At 44.8% G+C, this 18,049-nt stretch overlaps 1 protein-coding gene and 1 long non-coding RNA gene across 6 annotated transcripts; one reads left to right on the top strand and one right to left on the bottom strand.

Annotated features, from left to right (window-relative positions):
- Positions 1-152: 152 nt before the first annotated feature.
- On the bottom strand, positions 153-4,597 carry LOC122377961. 5 transcript variants are annotated; one of them, XR_006255949.1, is made up of 7 exons: positions 4,022-4,518; positions 3,517-3,731; positions 3,104-3,294; positions 2,419-2,600; positions 1,450-1,727; positions 613-1,091; positions 153-566 (listed from the first exon to the last, which is right to left on the bottom strand). XR_006255949.1 is itself a non-coding variant. In XM_043358610.1 (7 exons), the coding sequence occupies exons 2-7, from the start codon at positions 4,239-4,241 to the stop codon at positions 960-962; spliced, it is 1,218 nt and encodes a 405-aa protein (XP_043214545.1). In that variant the 5' UTR covers positions 4,242-4,313; positions 4,547-4,597; the 3' UTR covers positions 153-959. The 5 variants fall into 5 exon arrangements, 4 of the variants coding, with proteins under 4 accessions (XP_043214545.1, XP_043214544.1, XP_043214546.1 ...); XM_043358610.1 differs by adding an exon at positions 4,547-4,597 and having other exon boundaries at positions 153-1,091; positions 4,022-4,313; XM_043358609.1 differs by having other exon boundaries at positions 981-1,091.
- Positions 4,598-5,744: 1,147 nt separating this feature from the next.
- LOC122377960 lies at positions 5,745-8,875 on the top strand. Its single transcript, XR_006255948.1, has 3 exons — positions 5,745-6,358; positions 8,117-8,205; positions 8,664-8,875. It is a non-coding gene; the product is annotated as an uncharacterized LOC122377960 (long non-coding RNA).
- The last annotated feature ends 9,174 nt before the right edge of the window (positions 8,876-18,049 follow it).

Raw genomic sequence — 18,049 nt, 5'->3', positions numbered from 1 at the left:
GCGATTTTGAACCCTTAAAAACAACACGCAATCCACCCAGAAATATCATCATTTTTCAGTTCTGGTATGTTTGGCAGATTTAAAAAGTAAGAGGCAGCATTAAAAAAGTAACTCTTGGCCCCGGACGTCAGCACTCTAGTCACACTCCAATATTGTAAAAACAAGCGGTCAGGTATATTCAGCGGTCTAGGCGGAGCCTAAGGCGTGCTCAGCTGTAATTGCTAAACAACGCGGCGAACAAAAAAAAAAACGTCAATACAAATAAATGGTTATAGGTCATCCCTGGCAGGCGGTGTCCCCCCTCCCCTCCCTCCCTCCCTCCCTCAAACCCAGCATCTAGATTCCAACACATTTCTACTGCCTCTGCTACAAACGTGGCCGCCGTCAGCAACCACGGCCGGCTGATGGCTGTGTACCGAGTGGCCATTCCCCGGCAGTGATGGCTGTTGCGGCGGTCCAAAACCCCACCGTAAACACTCAGTTCATATAGAGTTCCATCCCAGCTGGGGCGACAGACATTGGTACCCGAATGGATGGGGCGGCGCTCAGTCCTTCTTGAAGGTGACCTCCTCCGGCAGGAAGGCCATCGGCTCAGTCCTTTTTGAAGGTGACCTCCTCCGGCAGGAAGGCCATCGGCTCAGTCCTTCTTGAAGGTGACCTCCTCCGGCAGGAAGGCCATCGGCTCAGTCCTTCTTGAAGGTGACCTCCTCCGGCAGGAAGGCCATCGGCTCAGTCCTTCTTGAAGGTGACCTCCTCCGGCAGGAAGGCCATCGGCTCAGTCCTTCTTGAAGGTGACCTCCTCCGGCAGGAAGGCCATCGGCTCAGTCCTTCTTGAAGGTGACCTCCTCCGGCAGGAAGGCCATCGGCTCAGTCCTTTTTGAAGGTGACCTCCTCCGGCAGGAAGGCCATCGGCTCAGTCCTTTTTGAAGGTGACCTCCTCCGGCAGGAAGGCCATCGGCTCAGTCCTTCTTGAAGGTGACCTCCTCCGGCAGGAAGGCCATCGGCAGCAGGTCCCTCATGTTGGTGCGGGAGATGTCGCCGTTGGGTTTGGCCAGGATCACTGGCATTTCGGCGTTGAACTCGGCGAGAACCTGTGATAAATGGAAAGGTCCGCTGTGTGGGAGAGGAATAACTGACTCGATACAGATTCGAGTCCGTCTCACCTGCCTGCCAGCTCAACTTGGAGGACATGGACAGTGGACTCCATGCGATAGATATCAAGCAGCCACAGGGAACGAGACGAAAGGCCACTTACCAACGTGATGAACAGACCCAGGATTACTTCACTAATATAACAGTCTGGTCATATAGCTGCAGCGTGCAGACACTGTCCGATAAATCACTACCCTCCCCACTCGGTCCCCAAAGCATTCCGAGAGCAAATCACCGGATGGGGATTTGGGGGACCCCCCCCCCCCCACACACACAACCATTTGCCCATATTCGCACCTGTCTACAGGCGCCGCACGGTCCGACGAACTTGTCGCCCATCTCGGCGGCGATGGCGACGGCGGAGAACTGGCGCTGGCCCTCTGACACGGCCTTGTAGACGGCCGTCCGCTCCGCGCAGTTGGTCAGCCCGAACGAAGCGTTCTCCACGTTGCAGCCGGTGACGATGCGGCCGTCGGCGCAGAGCAGCGCGGCACCCACCGGGAACTGGCTGTACGGACTGTACGAGTGGCTGCGGGCCGCCAGACTGGCGTCCACCAGGCGGCGAACGGTGCCCTCTGCAGCGGCACAGAGGGACAGCGCACGGGCAGACGTCAGAACACCGCACAACAGTGACGGTTCGAGCAAAGACGTTTTTGATATGACGGGGAGTGACAAATGGCCCACGCTTGGAGCGTGGTTGGCCGAATGCCGGCAACGGATGGAAGTGATGAGTTAAGAGTTATGACAGTAGAGCGTTCGATATTTTCCTTGTTACATGTCTGGGGTTTTCAGCCTGGAAGATTGACTGATAATGGCACTGCCTATTATAAAAAAGGGATGTGGTCCATTCACATCGTTCAATTAATAACCATATTATCGACATGATAAAATAAGCTAGTTAGATTAAGTAGACCCAGTACAATAAACTACAGTGGTCTGGCATTGTCCATTCCTCCTGTCCTCATCAGTCACCCGTGGTCACCCGTATGGCGTCTCATATCGCGTGACTATCAAATAAAAAATAAACTTCTCTTGGTCAGCCAGAGTTGTCAAATGTTCTATACTCACTGTGGTTTAAGTGCAGTATCGCGTTCAATGATAATATTTATAACTGAAGACATGCTGCATAATTATAAAAAACACGCTGTGATATCATGCCCCACCCTCAACTCTATCACTGCTACCCTATCAGCGTCAATGTGCGCCTCTTGGCGATACCACCATCCGCTTCCGTCACCAGAGCGAGCTGGGCGGTCGGGGTCTCACCGTCCATGACTGGCCGTGGTCGGCGGGATCCGCGAGTGCCGGCGCCCTGGGTCGCTGATCGGCGCGGCGGCGAGGGTGGCGCCGAGTAGTCGGACAACTCGACGTCCTGGTGGTCGGCCGCCGAGGGCGAGAAGTCCCCCCGGTCCTCCGACTCCGCCACCCGAGACTCCTCCTGGGAGGACCTGGGGAACACAGAGAAATAACTCAGTACGGGGAAGGGTGCTTAGTGAGGTGTGCTTCCTGCACGGATATTCCTGAGACGAACTACCACAGTAGAAGCAATAAAAACAAAAGATCAACACAATATCCAGAAAAGGGATCAGGTACTTCACGCATCATACAAACGTTTTTCATAGATATCTCGTAGCCTACTAAATAAACACAGTCGACGGAATGTATCAGCCTCCATATGAGCTTCGTAAGCAGCTGAGGGCCGATAAACACACAGTCAATTTACAACGCGGCTAGTCCAGTCTGTCTGGTCTCGTCTAGTTCAATGCTCGTATTCAGTCGCTAGTAACAGGCGCCCTGGCTCAGTCTCTCCCCCCCCCCAGTCGTCGACCGGTCGCCCCCACTCGGTCGCCTGTCGGTTACCGGTCGCCACCCCGCCGCCGTCGATCGGTTACCGGTCGGCTACCGGTCGGTTACCCCCCCCCCCGGACGCCGCCGGTCGTTGGTCAGTTACCGGTCGCCGCCGGCCCACACGCTGAACGGCGAGTACTCCTGGGTGACCTCCTGGTCGCGGGACAGGCGCCTCAGGCGAATCGTGTAACTACTCAGCTGCTTCACAGTGTATTCAGTGTGGCCGAGCTTCTGAAGGCGGGAGTCGATCTCGGGGACGTTCGTAATGCCTGCCTGAAACAGCCGCTGCACCTCCTGTGTGGTACAGAAAAAATCGCCTCAGATTTATTTTCAAAATTGAGGCCTGGCCTCTGCATCCTTGCTTGACCAAATCACACAAAACGAGTATAATTGGGAATAACCTAGTATCCTTCAATGCTTTATAGGGTAAATCCATCAAATCAAATAATCTTAATAACATTTTTAACTTAAGGTACAATCATTAGCATGTCTTGTTCAACCATTGCCTGGTCATACCTCTTTGACCTTGTCAGGCAGGCCCCAGCCAGAGTGGGGTTTTGTGCCATGGCTGTGCGTTTCCCCATTGTATGAGACGATGACATCCTCTGAGCTGTCAATAAACAAAACCTCCAGCTGCACTGGGCATCCAACGCCTGAACAGCTGTAGAAATCCGTAAATCCCCGCCCAGTAATTCTTGACCTCTTCTTGCGGTACTTCCTGCCTGCGGCCGCTGAAAATGGTCCAGAAATATGCATTGTATCATGTATACCAATATCAGCAGCACCATACATTATATCATAATAGGCACCAAGCTCACAGGAATAATACCGACTGTGATAAAGATATGTGACATCAATGATCAGGGCATACAATTAAGACATTAAAAATCAAATTGAAGTTTCTTTTAGTCTAGTCATTCAGCAAATCATTGAAAAAATTCAAAATTCATAAAAAGTGAATAAAATCAATGAGTCTGACACAACAGGAAGACTAATAAGCTGCTTAATTCATCAAGCTTACCCTGTTTTGTTAACCACTGCTGAAAGGCCTTTGCTGAAGGAAGTTTTTCCAGGCGCTCCCATACTATTGTCTTGCGCTTGTTTTTATTACATTCTGCACTTTTTTTCATTGCAGTTGGCTTGACCAGAGTGTTTCTTGTTGTGGTTTCCTGATCAGCTGAAGATGAAGGAGCTTCAACCACCACTATGACTTGACCCACCTCAGGCTCAGGTACACTCATGATAACTACCCTTTGATTGAATTGATCGAATTAATTAAATCTTCCTCAGTCAGCCTTGCCTGTAAATAGAAACTGTCCACAGTTCAGGGGAAGTAGATAGGTACTTTGGCTATATTTGAATCGTCAAAAATTTTAACGTGATATTGATATCATTAATCAATATGCAGAGTGAGCTAACGAAAAAAAAAATTATTTCCTCTAAATATCTTGACCTATGCAAACCAATCTTGATCTCCCACGGCAGCCTAACCAAGATACCAAGGTATATAAAAACTCTGCAAGATACCTATACCTATGCAAGATACCTATAAGAAACAGGTAGGTCGGATGTTGGTCGGATGTTTTGAGTAAAGCCCAGGTGACGTCACTGACATTTCTTATATGGAGAATTTCGCCCATAACGAAAATATTTTACATACGAAAATTTGTATTTCATTAGGAAAAAATACATTCTTTCAATTTCATCATGAAACTTATATAATTTAATTAAAAAACTTGAAATCCTTTGAGTGCTTGTCCCAACCCCTGCTATACCTTTGGTCACGTGACTGCCATGATAAACTTTGCGTTTTGCAATGTCATGACTTAAACAGAAGCAATAAATGTTACAAGCGTATTATTTATGATGTTTTAGGCAGCAATCGTGTAATAACATCCTTGAATTATATACATTTTGCTTAAAAGAGGTCACGTGATGTTTTTTTTTTTTCCACGTTTATTTCGTTCATGTATAGGCATGCGCAATAAATACGTACAACTTATTCATGTACCATCCTGTCATTCATGTAATAGGCATGCGTATTACATACACATAATTCACTGATGTGTCTTCTTGTCACTCATGTACTGTGCTAGTGTAGGCATTGCGCATTACACACACATAATTCATTCATGTATCATCCTGTCACTCATGTACAGTGCTAGCGCAACAAAGGTTCAAACATATGGTGGTAGCACCGAGGGATCCCGTCCCGCCCCGCATCGCCCCGCGCATTACACGCCTATCCGACGCCGATGGGGCGATGCCCCAGGCCGCCGGCCGGGCCCGCGACCCGTCACCGTGATAGGGTGGCGAGCCGCGCGCCCGGCCGGCCGGCCGACCCTTTATAGAGCCGGCCTCCGGTTAGCCGGGTTGGGTTAGGGGCGGGCGGGCTCGTCATACAAGACAGGCGTTTCTCATTGAGTGAACGTGTGAGAGTATGTGTATGGGTGTGATTGTAGGTGTGTGGGTGTGTGTGAGTGTGTGTGGGTGTATGTGGGTGTGGGTGGGGGTGTGTCTGTGTGTGTGTGTGTGTGTGTGTGGGTGTGAGTGTGCGTGCTTGCTTGCCAAGAATATATGTATTGCGCAGTTCCATCCATGTGCAGGGCTTATTTGCGGCTGTGTGTATCGTGGTCTGACACCCGGAGCGGCGCAGGCCCACCCACCACCCTCCGTGACAAATATCACCATGTCTTCAGGTACACTGAAAGAAAAGTACACCTTGGTGGTATTTTTGGGTGATATTTGTAACCACTTTACACCACTTTCTAGACTAATTGTACCACCTTTAACCGAAAATTCAGAGTAAAAAGATGACTAGGTGCATTTTTACTCAACTTAGGTGTAATTTATACAGTACTTTAGGCTTTTCTTGCAACTATGGTGTAATTTCATGTTCTTATGTTTTTACACCTCAGCCTTTTGGTAGTAAAATTATTACCCAAGGGTAGTTTGAATCTCATGCGGATAATAAATGGCTAGTTGGTAGCATAAATTTACACTAGCGTGGCTCAGCTGATTACCGCAAAACCTAAATGGAGTAAATTTACACCGTGGGCTTGATGAGCGATGGATTGTTAGGTGTGGTTTTATGCTACATGGTTATTTCACTCTTCAAGGATATATTTTTACAGCTTGGAGCGTTATTTTACAACAGTGTTCCACGTGGCCATTTTAACCGCCATTTTGAATCGCCATTTGCATGGTGAACTGTGAAGCGTGGGGTGGCGTGGATGAAGCGCGGCAGTTCCCTATACACCGTGCATACTGCATATATCGTGAAGCGAGGCCTCCGGTGCGGCGAAGCATGCAGTGTCTGCTAGACGACCAAAACTGCGGCAAGCAGTGAACAACAAAGGTAAGGCTTTAAATGTATCTTTTGGCTAGGTATAGGCAAGGTGAAGGATGTTGCCGCATTGGTTATGATGCGCACATATGCAAGATCCCATTCAGTCTGCGTGAAGACCATGACCGATTTGAAGCTGCATCACAATTGTCAATCATTAACCCGCGCCCCGTAGGGCTATCAGCGAACCCTGCCACCCGTAGCCCCCCCCCCCCCCTAAGATCTCGGAAAGTCACCGGCCGATTTTCAAAATTCAAACGGTGTTCGAAAGCCCCACCAAGGAAGTACCTTGTGACTTAATTTCATTGACCTCGGTCCAACCGATGACGTCACAGGTCAGGTCAAATGTCGCATTTTTACCACTTACAGGCATTCCAAGAAATGTATTGTAAAATAGAGTAAAAGGCATGTTATTAAAAATCATGGATGGATAATTGTCTGTCGAACACATTTTGCTATTAGAGGTCACTGATACTAGGTCAGGTCATAGAGGTCAGGTCACTGAGGGCCACGATATGAAAGTGTCGTTTGATACATGTTTCATGGTCCATTTTACATGACAAATGTGATTGTGTGGATTAGGCAACCTTTGGGGCCATTTTAGGTTATGTTCTGGGAAAGGTCAGGTCAAGGTCAGGTCAAATTAGGTCAAGTTTCAAAGTTGATATTTTGCATAAAATGAGTAATGATTCGATGCAACTCGTCACGGGGAGTCTAATGGTGGTCTTTGTATTGAGCTACGTGATCTAGAATTACTAAAAATTGAGTTTGAAAATATGACCTCATCAATTTTGAAGTTTTCTCTCTACAACTTGGCCAAAAAAGAGGTATCGATCTCAAATTTGGTGTGTGGATGGAAGATAGTAGGGACTATCATACAAATTCCGTTTTTTCAATCCGGAAATTTTTTGGGATTTTTTGTTATTATATCCAAAAAATAACTTTTTGGATTTTGGGGGTCAAAAACCAAAAGTTACGAAAATCTGAGATGACAGATTGATAGCCCTGGTAATTCTATACCTTCTATGCATTAAACATTTTTCTGTATCTTCAAAGCTGTAGGCCTGACAGCTCTTCCGGCGATTTTTTTTTGTTTTTTTTTGTCGAAAATGACAGAAAATGACGTCATTCTGACGTCATTTGTGGCCAACCTATCGTAGCCTTTGAAAAAATGATCACAATGTGTAAAATTGATGTTCGGAGGGGTTCTGAAAGTTTGATGACGATATCTGCAGTCGTTTAGGAGATATTCACGGAAAAAGACAGGGAGGGGCCGTTTCGCCCCCACCCCCATCCCCCTCCTACGGGGCGCGGGTTAATAAAAATTATGCAAGACTAGGTACAGGCACGTAGTCAGGATTTTGCTCAGGTTGGGCCACAGGTCGCGGCCTGGTGTCGTACCTATACCCCCTCCAAAAAAGGAAAACTTCGGATTTCGCCCACTATTTTCGGGGTGTGTGGTGCAGCTGATTTTTTTTTACTTTATTTCATTTTATGTTTGGCCATCAGGGGGACCATGGTCCCTGTGACCCCCCCCCCTTGGCTAAGTCCCTGACTAGGTAAGGTGTTTTAAGGTTTTCAATATTTTCATTAACAGTCATACTTCTTATCGATTCAAGCGGGAACATTTTTTTCTGGTATTTATTATTATTCCATCATTGACTGCATTGTGCCTAAAAGGCTATAGGGGTATTACCTACTATATCAGACGTCCAACATGCTAACATGCGTCTAGCACGTCTAACAATATTTGTTTTCCTTCCATTTCAGTCGTGGCACGACCTGACCCCTGATTATGGGGACTAGTGAGGAGCCAAATGAGTTAAAGGAAAGAGTCGTCAAGAACATCCAGCAAGTGTGTGAGTAGCGTGGGGGGAACGGTGGTTGCGGGGTCATTGGTTACTTTATATATGTCCCTCTTAGTCTTCACAGACCAGCTACAAGCGTTGGCATTTTGGCCTCTCTCTGATCCCGGCGAAATTAGCACACTATATTCATTCATGACTTAAAGATGCGTAATTATAATTAAACTTTACCTGATTTGTCATTTTGATTCTATCCGTATACACATGTCTGATGTATCTTTACTCAACAGTAAAAGTAAATCTACGTATTGCATCCTGAACCGGTGAATACATGCAGTCAATTTATATCTCAGCTGCACCACGGGAGGGCAGCGAGCCGCGCTCCTGACGGGTCCCAAGGGGCTGAGGCTTCAACGGTAGTAAGTAACCCCACACAGATTTTTATCCTCCGGGCTCCGCTTTGTCGGGAAATCTATCACTGCTAGTTACCTACTTTATTTCCCTCCTCACAGGTGACGAACTGGTGGCGCTACTCGCCTACGGACGCTGGGCGATCTCAAGAACGAGCAGAGCTCCGTGAGTGTTCACTTCTTCAGTCGTCCCGCCTCAGCGTTCAGGGAGCACTGGGCCACTTTAAGCTGTCAAAGTCAAAGGTCGGTGAAGTTGCCACAATCCTTGCAGCCCATGCCCCCATGTTTTGTCTTCCGTTCCGTGGACCATGCAAGCATATGTGTACCTATTCGAGGTGCTCTACAAGAAAGCCCTATAGTTCGTTTTTCTTAAGTTCGACCCTCACTGTAAACATCTGTTTGAACACAGCACGAGAATTGCTAGCTGAACTACTTAGAAAACTGGTTAGCGCACATTGAATTAGAGGTATGAATAATATTTTCAAAATAGGTTGTGAACACTGATGATGTACCGTTATGTTAAGGGGACCCTCCCTTCCCACCTTCAAAAGAAATTATGAATTGGCATGAAAGTGATGTCGCTCGGTTCAGAAAGAGCGAAAATGAATATCTACTAAATTTCACTGAAAAATATTCACCGGTTTTCAAGATATTCGACTTTTACTTTTGTTTACTTTTTGGGATCTCCGCTGTTCCTAGCCAAGATTCCTTTACTACTCAGGTTGGTTCACTAGGGAAATAAAGGCGCCGTGGTAACGTAATCAGAGGAAATCCTTCATATTCAAATGAATGGGTCATTTGAATTGCTAATTTTTGCTCGATATAGTCCTACTTTTTTAGTTTCAGTCCCATTTATCGTAATGAGGCGAATTCATTGTTACATTGGTACATCTTTTGATGACATATAAGCCTTGATTTTATCTCCAGCTCGCCCGAAAGATGATGAAATTTGCATGCATGCCTATGGGTGAAGGGAGATTCTGCCGCCGTGGTGACGTCACGGTAAAGGGATTCTGGAGCTCGTGAACGGGGGCTGGTTCCTAGCGACTTTATTTGGAAGCAATAGTTTGGCAGCTGAAAGTGCGGCACTTGTTGCGCGCAAAGCAGCATATACCACCGCGTGCTACAAAACGTTTTAATCAAACATTTAAAAATCGTTAGATATCTGCGCTGACGTCACACATTCAGAGGGGTATTCCTATGCATTAGCCCCTCTGAATCAAAATGCTGCAATTTTGAAATTCAATATTTCCGATTTCAGGCATTTCTCGATGTTGTGAGTGCCGAAACCGGTAGTTGTGAGCCAGAGACCCCATTTTGGCTATCTCAACTCAAATCTAATGTTAAGGTGGGAGGGTCCCTTTAAGCGCCGCAGGATTTATCAATTAGTTAAGTTATAATTCCTGAGAAGTCGTCCATCTTTGTGTGGTTGTAAACATGGGCAAATACGAGCTACAAGTCTGGGAAGTAGGAGCCAGATATAAATAATTTTGATACAGTTGATCACCTGTGAAATCAATGTGCGCCAACCAGTTTTCTCAGTAATCCAGCCAGCAATTTTCGTGCTGTGTTCAAAGAGACGTTTACAGTGAGGGTCGAACTTAAGAAAAACGAACTATAATTATCATCAATATTTCACTAAGTAAAGCATCGCAGAAAATAGTGTGCTCCCTGGCTGAGTAGAGTGCAAGATGCGCGTGCGAGTATACTGGCAATTGCGGTACGCCACCCTAAATGTCATGCCGGAACTCGGAAGCTCAGATTTATCACTGACCCACACACGAAGAGTGTATACTGCGTAGTCTGCGTGCGTTTCATGTTTCAAAGTTTTTCATGTTCAAGGGCCAAGAGTACAAAGTACAGGGTGGCGCACGCAAAACACCCGATTTGAGGCTTTAATGACTTCCATCATTCTTAACCGAATTAGATACTATTTTCACACAGCGTAGATACACAATTGGAATGATATTCATCCAAGTCTTAGACAAATGCATTCACGTTCAGCTCAGTTGTTCACCTCGACGTGACCCCTATCGTTTTCATCACTTTCTCGAGGCGCTCGCGGTACGCAAACGCTGCTTTCTTGCGCATTTCGACGGTGATCTTTGCAAAGGCGGCTCTGATCCGACCTTTCAACACCGGAAGGTTCGCCGGCCGCGTTACGTACCTATACCTTCGACTTCACAAGCCCCCACGTGAAAAAAATTCACACGCGTGGTGAGGTCGGGCGAGTGCGATGGTCAGGGCACTTTAGGCGAAGCCCAACCTCACCACGTGTGAATTTTTCATGTTGTGGTTTGTGAAGTCGTAGGTATACGTAACGCGGCCGGCGAACATTCCGGAGTTCCAAGGTCGGCTCCGAGCCGCCTTTGCAGAGATCACCGTCGAGATGCGCTAGAAAGCAGCGCTGGCGTACCGCGAGCGCCTCGATAAAGCGATGAAAAACGGTAGGAGGCACGTCGAGGTGCAACACTGAGCTGAACGTGAACGTATTTGCATAAAGCTTGGAAGAATATAATCCCAAATGTGTATCTAACTACATTGTGTTAACCCGCGCCCCACTGGGAGGGGGGGGCTATTTATAGCCCCCCTCTCGTTTTTCTGCAATATCTTCAAAACCGCTGGACGTGTCAACACGAAACTTTCAGGACCTTTGCCTGCATCGATTTGACACCTTGTGTCCGAATAAAAACTTTCTAGCTACCATAGGTCGGCCGCAAATGACGTCAGAGTGACGTCATGTCCGTCCGGTTTTGATGCAAAACATTGAACTACGGCAATCGCTTTCAAGAGCTCAGTTTTTAAGATAGATCCGATTTCTTTGCATAGAATGACTCAAAACACATTGGACTATCAAACTGCTATCTCTGATTTTTAAAATTTCGATAATTTTGAAAATTATACATATGAACTATCAAAAATTTTAGATTGGTAATTTTTAAGACAGTTTTTGCTTTTTCGGAAAAACCGATACATTTGTGATAAAACACATACCAGTGACCTACTCTAGGACGTTTTAGCCCGATATCCTACAAAATAGCCAAGTTATATGCTTTATAGTAAAAATATCCGTCATTATCAAATTTTCAAATCAATTTTTAGCACGTTTTTGACATCGTACACCAAAATAAATAGCACCATCGTGTTTCTGAGCTCAAACTGCATCTGATAGATACCTTTTCTGTTGAAAATTTCAACTTGAAAATTTGACCTTTTTGACCTGAAAATGACCTGACCTCAGCTTTTTCAGCTGAAAATGGCCTGATATGACACAGACGACACTGATTTCGCAATCTGGCCTAAGTGGACCATAAAACATGCGTCACGTGACCAATTAAATATAATATTTCCGTGACCTAGGATGACCTTGCCGTGACCTGAAAAATTCAACAAGTTTGGTACCCTCAGGGTATCTTAGGCATGTATTCATGAGTGTGTAAACCAAAAATGAGCCAGATCCGACTTTTGAGACGGCGGCCAGAGCCCAAATAGTTAACAAGCCAAAACGTCGATAAATTTTACTTTGACCTGACCTGTGACGTCATCGGTGACCTCGAGGTCAATAAGAGTAGGTTCCGCTCGACAGTTGTTCCTGGGCTATCAGACGCCGTTTGAATTTTGACAATCGGCTTAGTAGTTTCGGAGTTAGGAGGGGGGGGGGGGTCGGCGTTATTAAAAGACCCCAGTGGGGCGCAGGTTAGTATCATTCAATTTGGCTACCTATGATGGAAGTTATTCAAGTTTCACATTGGGGGTTTTACGTGCGCCACCCTTGTACATAGACCAAGGTGATTGTGTGGTTTGTTACTGTATGTGACTAATGTGTCTGTGATTTAACGTAGTCAACCTCATCGAGATCGATGCGAGTGATTGAACTGTGAGTGATTGAACTATGATCAATACATAATATGTGATAAACATGATTTTTCTTAATTACTATTACATTGGTAGCAATCACGTTTTATCGCACCGACTGGAAGACATCACTGTTTTATGGTTTCATAATTTCGGATCCCTCGTACAACGCGTTCACAATGCGTATCCTGACCATAGCGTATCTGACATCCCATGGTTACACGATATGTACTATCTGAAATGGTCATTGCATGCCATCTGTTTGACTTCACCATTAACTTTGGTGCAAAGTATATATAAGCAGACGATATACCATTACATTGCAGCGTAGGCATAAAAATACACCAGAGGGTAAACTGAAATAGTGGTGTATATTTAACTCGGGGTAATTTTACTCTAAAACTTTTCAGTCATAGAATTATCTTTTTGAGTTTTTGTTTCAACGTGAATTAGAATGTGAATTATTTTTACTCTCTCAACTTTTTTCTACTCTGGTGTATAAATGCTGTTTTCTGTTTTTACACCCTGAAGCAGGGGGTGAAATCTGATTTGATATTATTACACTGGGAGTGCAGTATTACTCCCGTAAATCGCATGCTTTATTCGGTTTTACTCCCCTACACCGGGGTGTAAAATTATTCCTCTAGGGTTGGAGTTTTAGGCACCGTACTTTTACTCCAGAGAAAGTGTATTTTTAAGCTCATGGGAGTTATTTGATAACACCCGGTGGTAAAAATAGTCGCTAATCGCCCATGTTAAAGCAGTTTACACTGGGGAGTAGAATGATCACTTAGGGTTGGAGATTTAGGCACCGTAAAATTATTCCAATTTTGGGTGTACTTTTCTTTCAGTGTATTTACTCAAGTATTTTTGCAAGCTCGCCCCATTTCCGTTTAAAAGCATCAATTTTCCTATGTGACTTCGCAATATTGTATTCTTTTATCGCTTCAAATTTAAGTGTTTGCAGCATTACCTCCACCGAGGGCTTAGCTAATTTAAGACGTGCTTTGTGTATACAAGATTTACTGAGCGTTACTATGACCACTTCTATGTTAGTGAGATCTGATAGCATGAACCAATTTATACAGTTGATATTTATACTGGTGTGATATTGTGTTCTTATATGTGACAATATTTCCTTAATGAATATTTGTGTTGTAGGACACTGCCAGAACAGATGGAAGATCGTTTCTGTTGCACTTTCACAGAAGGTACAGGTACTGCTTTGACGTACATGAATATTCGCCAAGTATTTATTTGTAGCATAAATTCTATTGATAACCCGAAAATGGAGATAAAGAAGAAACGTGGACATTGTTGCTTCTTTAACTCTCTGAACGGTTCCCTTCGTATATTCGCCAATATCGATTATCCATTTCGTCTGAAGACGTGCATTTGAGCTACTATTTGTGTCTGCTTTATTTTCAACGAATGTGTTGTACGCGATTTTTGAAAACTTTTTACGGCTTTGTACCATTTCAATCTTATACGGGATAATTGGTTTACTAAGGAGGGACTTGTCGACCTGTTTTTGCAGTTTTTGCGGAATGCTGCGTACTAAGGTTGCGTAGCATAAAAACGTCATTTGTATCCTATAGACTGTTTCCAGTTCTTCCTTTGTGTAAATTTTCCCAGTATCTGCATTATATAAGTCGCATATATGCCTTAGTCCCTTGTCATCCCAACTCTTAACAATTGTCGTTCTGTATTTAGTCCAGTCAGAAAACCATATGTTTTCTGTGAGTATTTCACTATCGGAGGGTTTGTATTCTTGATTAAATTGTGTCAGAGCGTCTACGACGTCAACATAAAATGCGTTGGTTGTTTTGCTTTTTACTATGCGTAACTTTTTCACACCGTATGTTAATATCCGCCACGTGTCTGGAAGCTCTTGTGCTGTAAGTTCAGTCCAGACTGTGTTAGAGGTGTAAATACGTTTTAACCATGACAGCTTCATGCTTTTAATGAAGGAGTCTACTTGTACCATATTTAAACCGTCTTTTCCGTATCGTTGTACAAGTTTCGTTCGTTTAACTTTATCATTTTTGTTACCCCACACGAAACTGAATAGGAGTCTTTCGATCTCTTTCGTGCAAGGAACTGATGGGTTTGGGAGTGACATAAATATATGTACAAGTTTGGAAAGGAGCAGAGCTTTAACGACGCTTATTCTACCGATGGGTGTAAGACTGCGACGGTTCCATTGCGCGAGCTCATTTTTTATCATGGGTATTTTTAGTTGTATGTTATTATCTGTTATATTGGTCAAATCCCGGTCTATCTGAATTCCTAGAATAGTAAGTTGACTTACAAAACTGATATTTAATTCTGTTCTTATTTCCTCATCTATTGAACTCCCTATTGCCATACAGGATGTTTTTTCAATGTTTATTTTAAGACCCGATCGTATACCAAAATTCCTAAGTTCTTCGATCGCCCCTGTAACAGATCTTTTAGAGCCGTCCAGAAACATAATTGTGTCGTCAGCATACTGACTTATTCTTATTTCGTTTTTATTATTTACTCTTATTCCAGTCAGTTTACTTGACTTGTTGATTTGTTCGGTCAGAATTGAAACTGCCAAATTGAAAAGATACCCTGATGCCGGGTCCCCTTGCCTGATTCCCCTCTCCAAATTAATTTTTTTGCCTAAATGTCCATTTAAAAGAATCCGAGAGTGGTTTTTGTTATTTAAATATAGATGGTCGATCATATTCCTCATATTAGGACCGAATTTGAATTCTTTAATGACTAGTCTTAAATAGTTCCAGGCAACTGATTCAAATGCTCCTTCAAAATCAGCTGCTAATATGATTCCCATTTTTTTGTTTTTCTTAGTCCAGTGTATAAGGTCGTAAACAAGCCTAGTATTTTCACCGATGTAGCGACCAGAGGTGTAGGCAGTCTGCGCGGGATTGATGAGTTTACTCATTACTTTCTTTAATCTGTTTGAAATAGCGGTAGATAAAATCTTGTAATCAGCGTTTAGTAAAGTAATCGGCCTCCAACCTTTATATGAATGTGGGGACTTCCCTTTCTTGGGAATTAGCGTGATAATGCCTTCTCGATGTGAGGGCAGTCCATCGCCCTCCCGGAATGATTCTTTGGCTGCACGGTAAAGAAAAGGGCCTATGTCTAGCCAAAAGCGACGAAAAAACTCAACAGAAAATCCATTGGATCCTGGGGTTTTTCCTTTTTTCATGGAATTTAGCGCACTTGTCAGTTCAGGCAAATTTATGTCCGCATCAAGTTCAAGCCGTTCTTGTTCGCTGAGTTTGTTCGTTATATAAGCTGATATGAATGGTTGATCTGGCACTATATTTCTGTTTTCGCAATATTTGTTCTGATATAAAGTTGAAAAGTTTTGGAGTATGTCATTATTGTTTAAAACGACGTTGTCGCCGTCCTGAATGTATTGGATACTTTTCCTGTCTGAGTTTCTTTTTTCTAAGGACAAAAAGTATTTGGAGTTTCGTTCTCCTTTTTCGTGCCACGATACTCGAGATCGAACTATCAGCCCGTCTATCATAGGCCGTCTCAGTTCTTCCAGCTCGTTCTTTAACCTATCTAATTGATTGGCATCACTTTGTTCGCCCGATCTTACAAGTTTCGTTTCCGCTTTTGCAATTTCCTTTTCTAAATTAGACTCAGTCATCCGTGTGTTTCTTGCCTTACGCTTAGAAAATTTAACTGTTTCGCCTCTTATCATCATTATCAAGGTTTCGTAAAATAGACTGTCACTTATTGTTAACTGTATATATTCGTAGTACTTCATCTCATTGTACACCCGATCAGTATATACGGGCACGGCATATTGTTTCAGTGTGTCAATGATGCATGTTTTGATTATGTTTACATATTCGTCATCGTTTAAATGTGAGGTGTTAAATTTCCACAAACCGTTACCTCTTTGCTGCTTACTTTTTATCGACAAAGTGATTGCGTTGTGGTCAGTGCGATACCCTGATACGATTTCAGCGTTTATTACGGAATTTAGAAGTTCGTCACTGACGAAAAACATGTCTAGGCGTCCTGCTTTTAACGGGGTTTTCCGTAACCACGTATATTTCCGTTCTTCCTGGTGTAAATGTCGCCAGATGTCTATTAAATTATATTTGTTTGATATTTCTATAAAAGTTTGTTTTGCACGAACGTTATTTTCTCCTACGTAATTCAGTGAATCTGCATCTGGTATCATGACGAAATTCAAATCACCGGCAATGATTGTGTGCTCTACGTCAAATGTTTCAATGATACTATCCAAGTTCTTATAAAATGTTGGGTTATCTCGATTAGGTCCATAAATATTGACGAGTAGATATGTTTCATTATATAATTTGCACTCTAAAATGTGGAAGTTTCCACACTCCGATTTAAGCTCTGATATTAGCGTGTATGACATGTTATTATTAATTAAAATACTTGTTCCTCGGCTTCGCGAGGACGACCACGAATGGTACGCCTTTCCATGCCATAATGTATCAAAGTATGGTGCTGTCTTAGCTGTTAAATGTGTATCTTGCAAAAATACTATATTGAAACGCTTACTTCTAATGTAGTGCATCACGTCTCTTCGCTTTTTTGTGTCGCCAAGCCCTCGGCAGTTCATGGACATAATTGTTATTGTGTCTATTTTGCTAAGTAGTATGAAAGGTACCGAGTACTTCTAAACAGAAAGGGGGAACTCAACACTATAGTTGTCAAACACAGCTGACTGATCAAGAGGGAAGGCCCGCGCCGCTCCAGAGAGACGTGACAGATACTGTGTGTATCTGCAAGCGTGCGTAAGTGTATATGTGCGTGTGTGTGTGCGTGTGTGCGTACATGTGCGAGTGAGCGTTTGTGTCGCTCGTGTCGATCCCGATTGGCTACACAACTTGCATACACAGCTATTGTCCAGAGTGAACTCGCGACCATTTGGGGGGCGAACTGACCCGGGTCGCCAGCAGGTACAAGGCGAAACTTAACTGCTAGTTCAGCAACAACATTATCTCTGACTAAACCTATCGTGGGACTGTCCTGCGCCGAGCCCGAGCCGCCGCCGCCGGACGAGCCACTCGGCCGAGGTAGGCCGGGTCCCACCGGCGCGCCCACTACACCGTCAGGCGCCGACGGCAAGCCGTCCACCACCACCAAGCCGATGGGCGGCCATGCAACCCAGGCCCGGCCGCAGGTCTGGCACGTGTCATTTGACAAACGAAAAAAAAAACTGAGACACATCTCGACAATATTCGTAAAATAACTGTATGGGATCTCACTAGACATGCGCACTAACATCAAGTGCTGTCGCCAATCAACGAATTTCACCTTCCTTATATCTAGAAAAAAAGGGGAAAACACTTGCAGGTTCAGTTCTGCTGTTCTCACGAGATGCTTATAACTTACGCGAGCCGTAAGCCGTGACCGATCCGAAGGCACTCACATGGGTGAGGAGAGCCGCCCCTCCGACGATCGCGGCGACAGCGCTAGGCCGCGCTTCCCCGTGACCCGGGAGCCGCAAAAGCTGCCAGCTTGATCGCTGCGGCAGAGGGCGCTCCAGCGGTCACTACAGGGAGCGGCCCAGCAGAAGTCTCATGGGGCGCCTCAGCGGCCGCCGCGGGTGGCGGCTCAGCAGAAGGCGCCCCAACAGCCAT

The sequence above is a fragment of the Amphibalanus amphitrite genome, unplaced genomic scaffold (assembly GCF_019059575.1).
Source record: "Amphibalanus amphitrite isolate SeventyFive unplaced genomic scaffold, NRLGWU_Aamphi_draft 000053F_arrow, whole genome shotgun sequence".
In the NCBI taxonomy this organism is placed as follows: domain Eukaryota; kingdom Metazoa; phylum Arthropoda; class Thecostraca; order Balanomorpha; family Balanidae; genus Amphibalanus; species Amphibalanus amphitrite.
The sequence above is the reverse complement of the archived record's forward strand: the minus strand, read 5'-3'. Positions and strand labels throughout refer to the sequence as shown.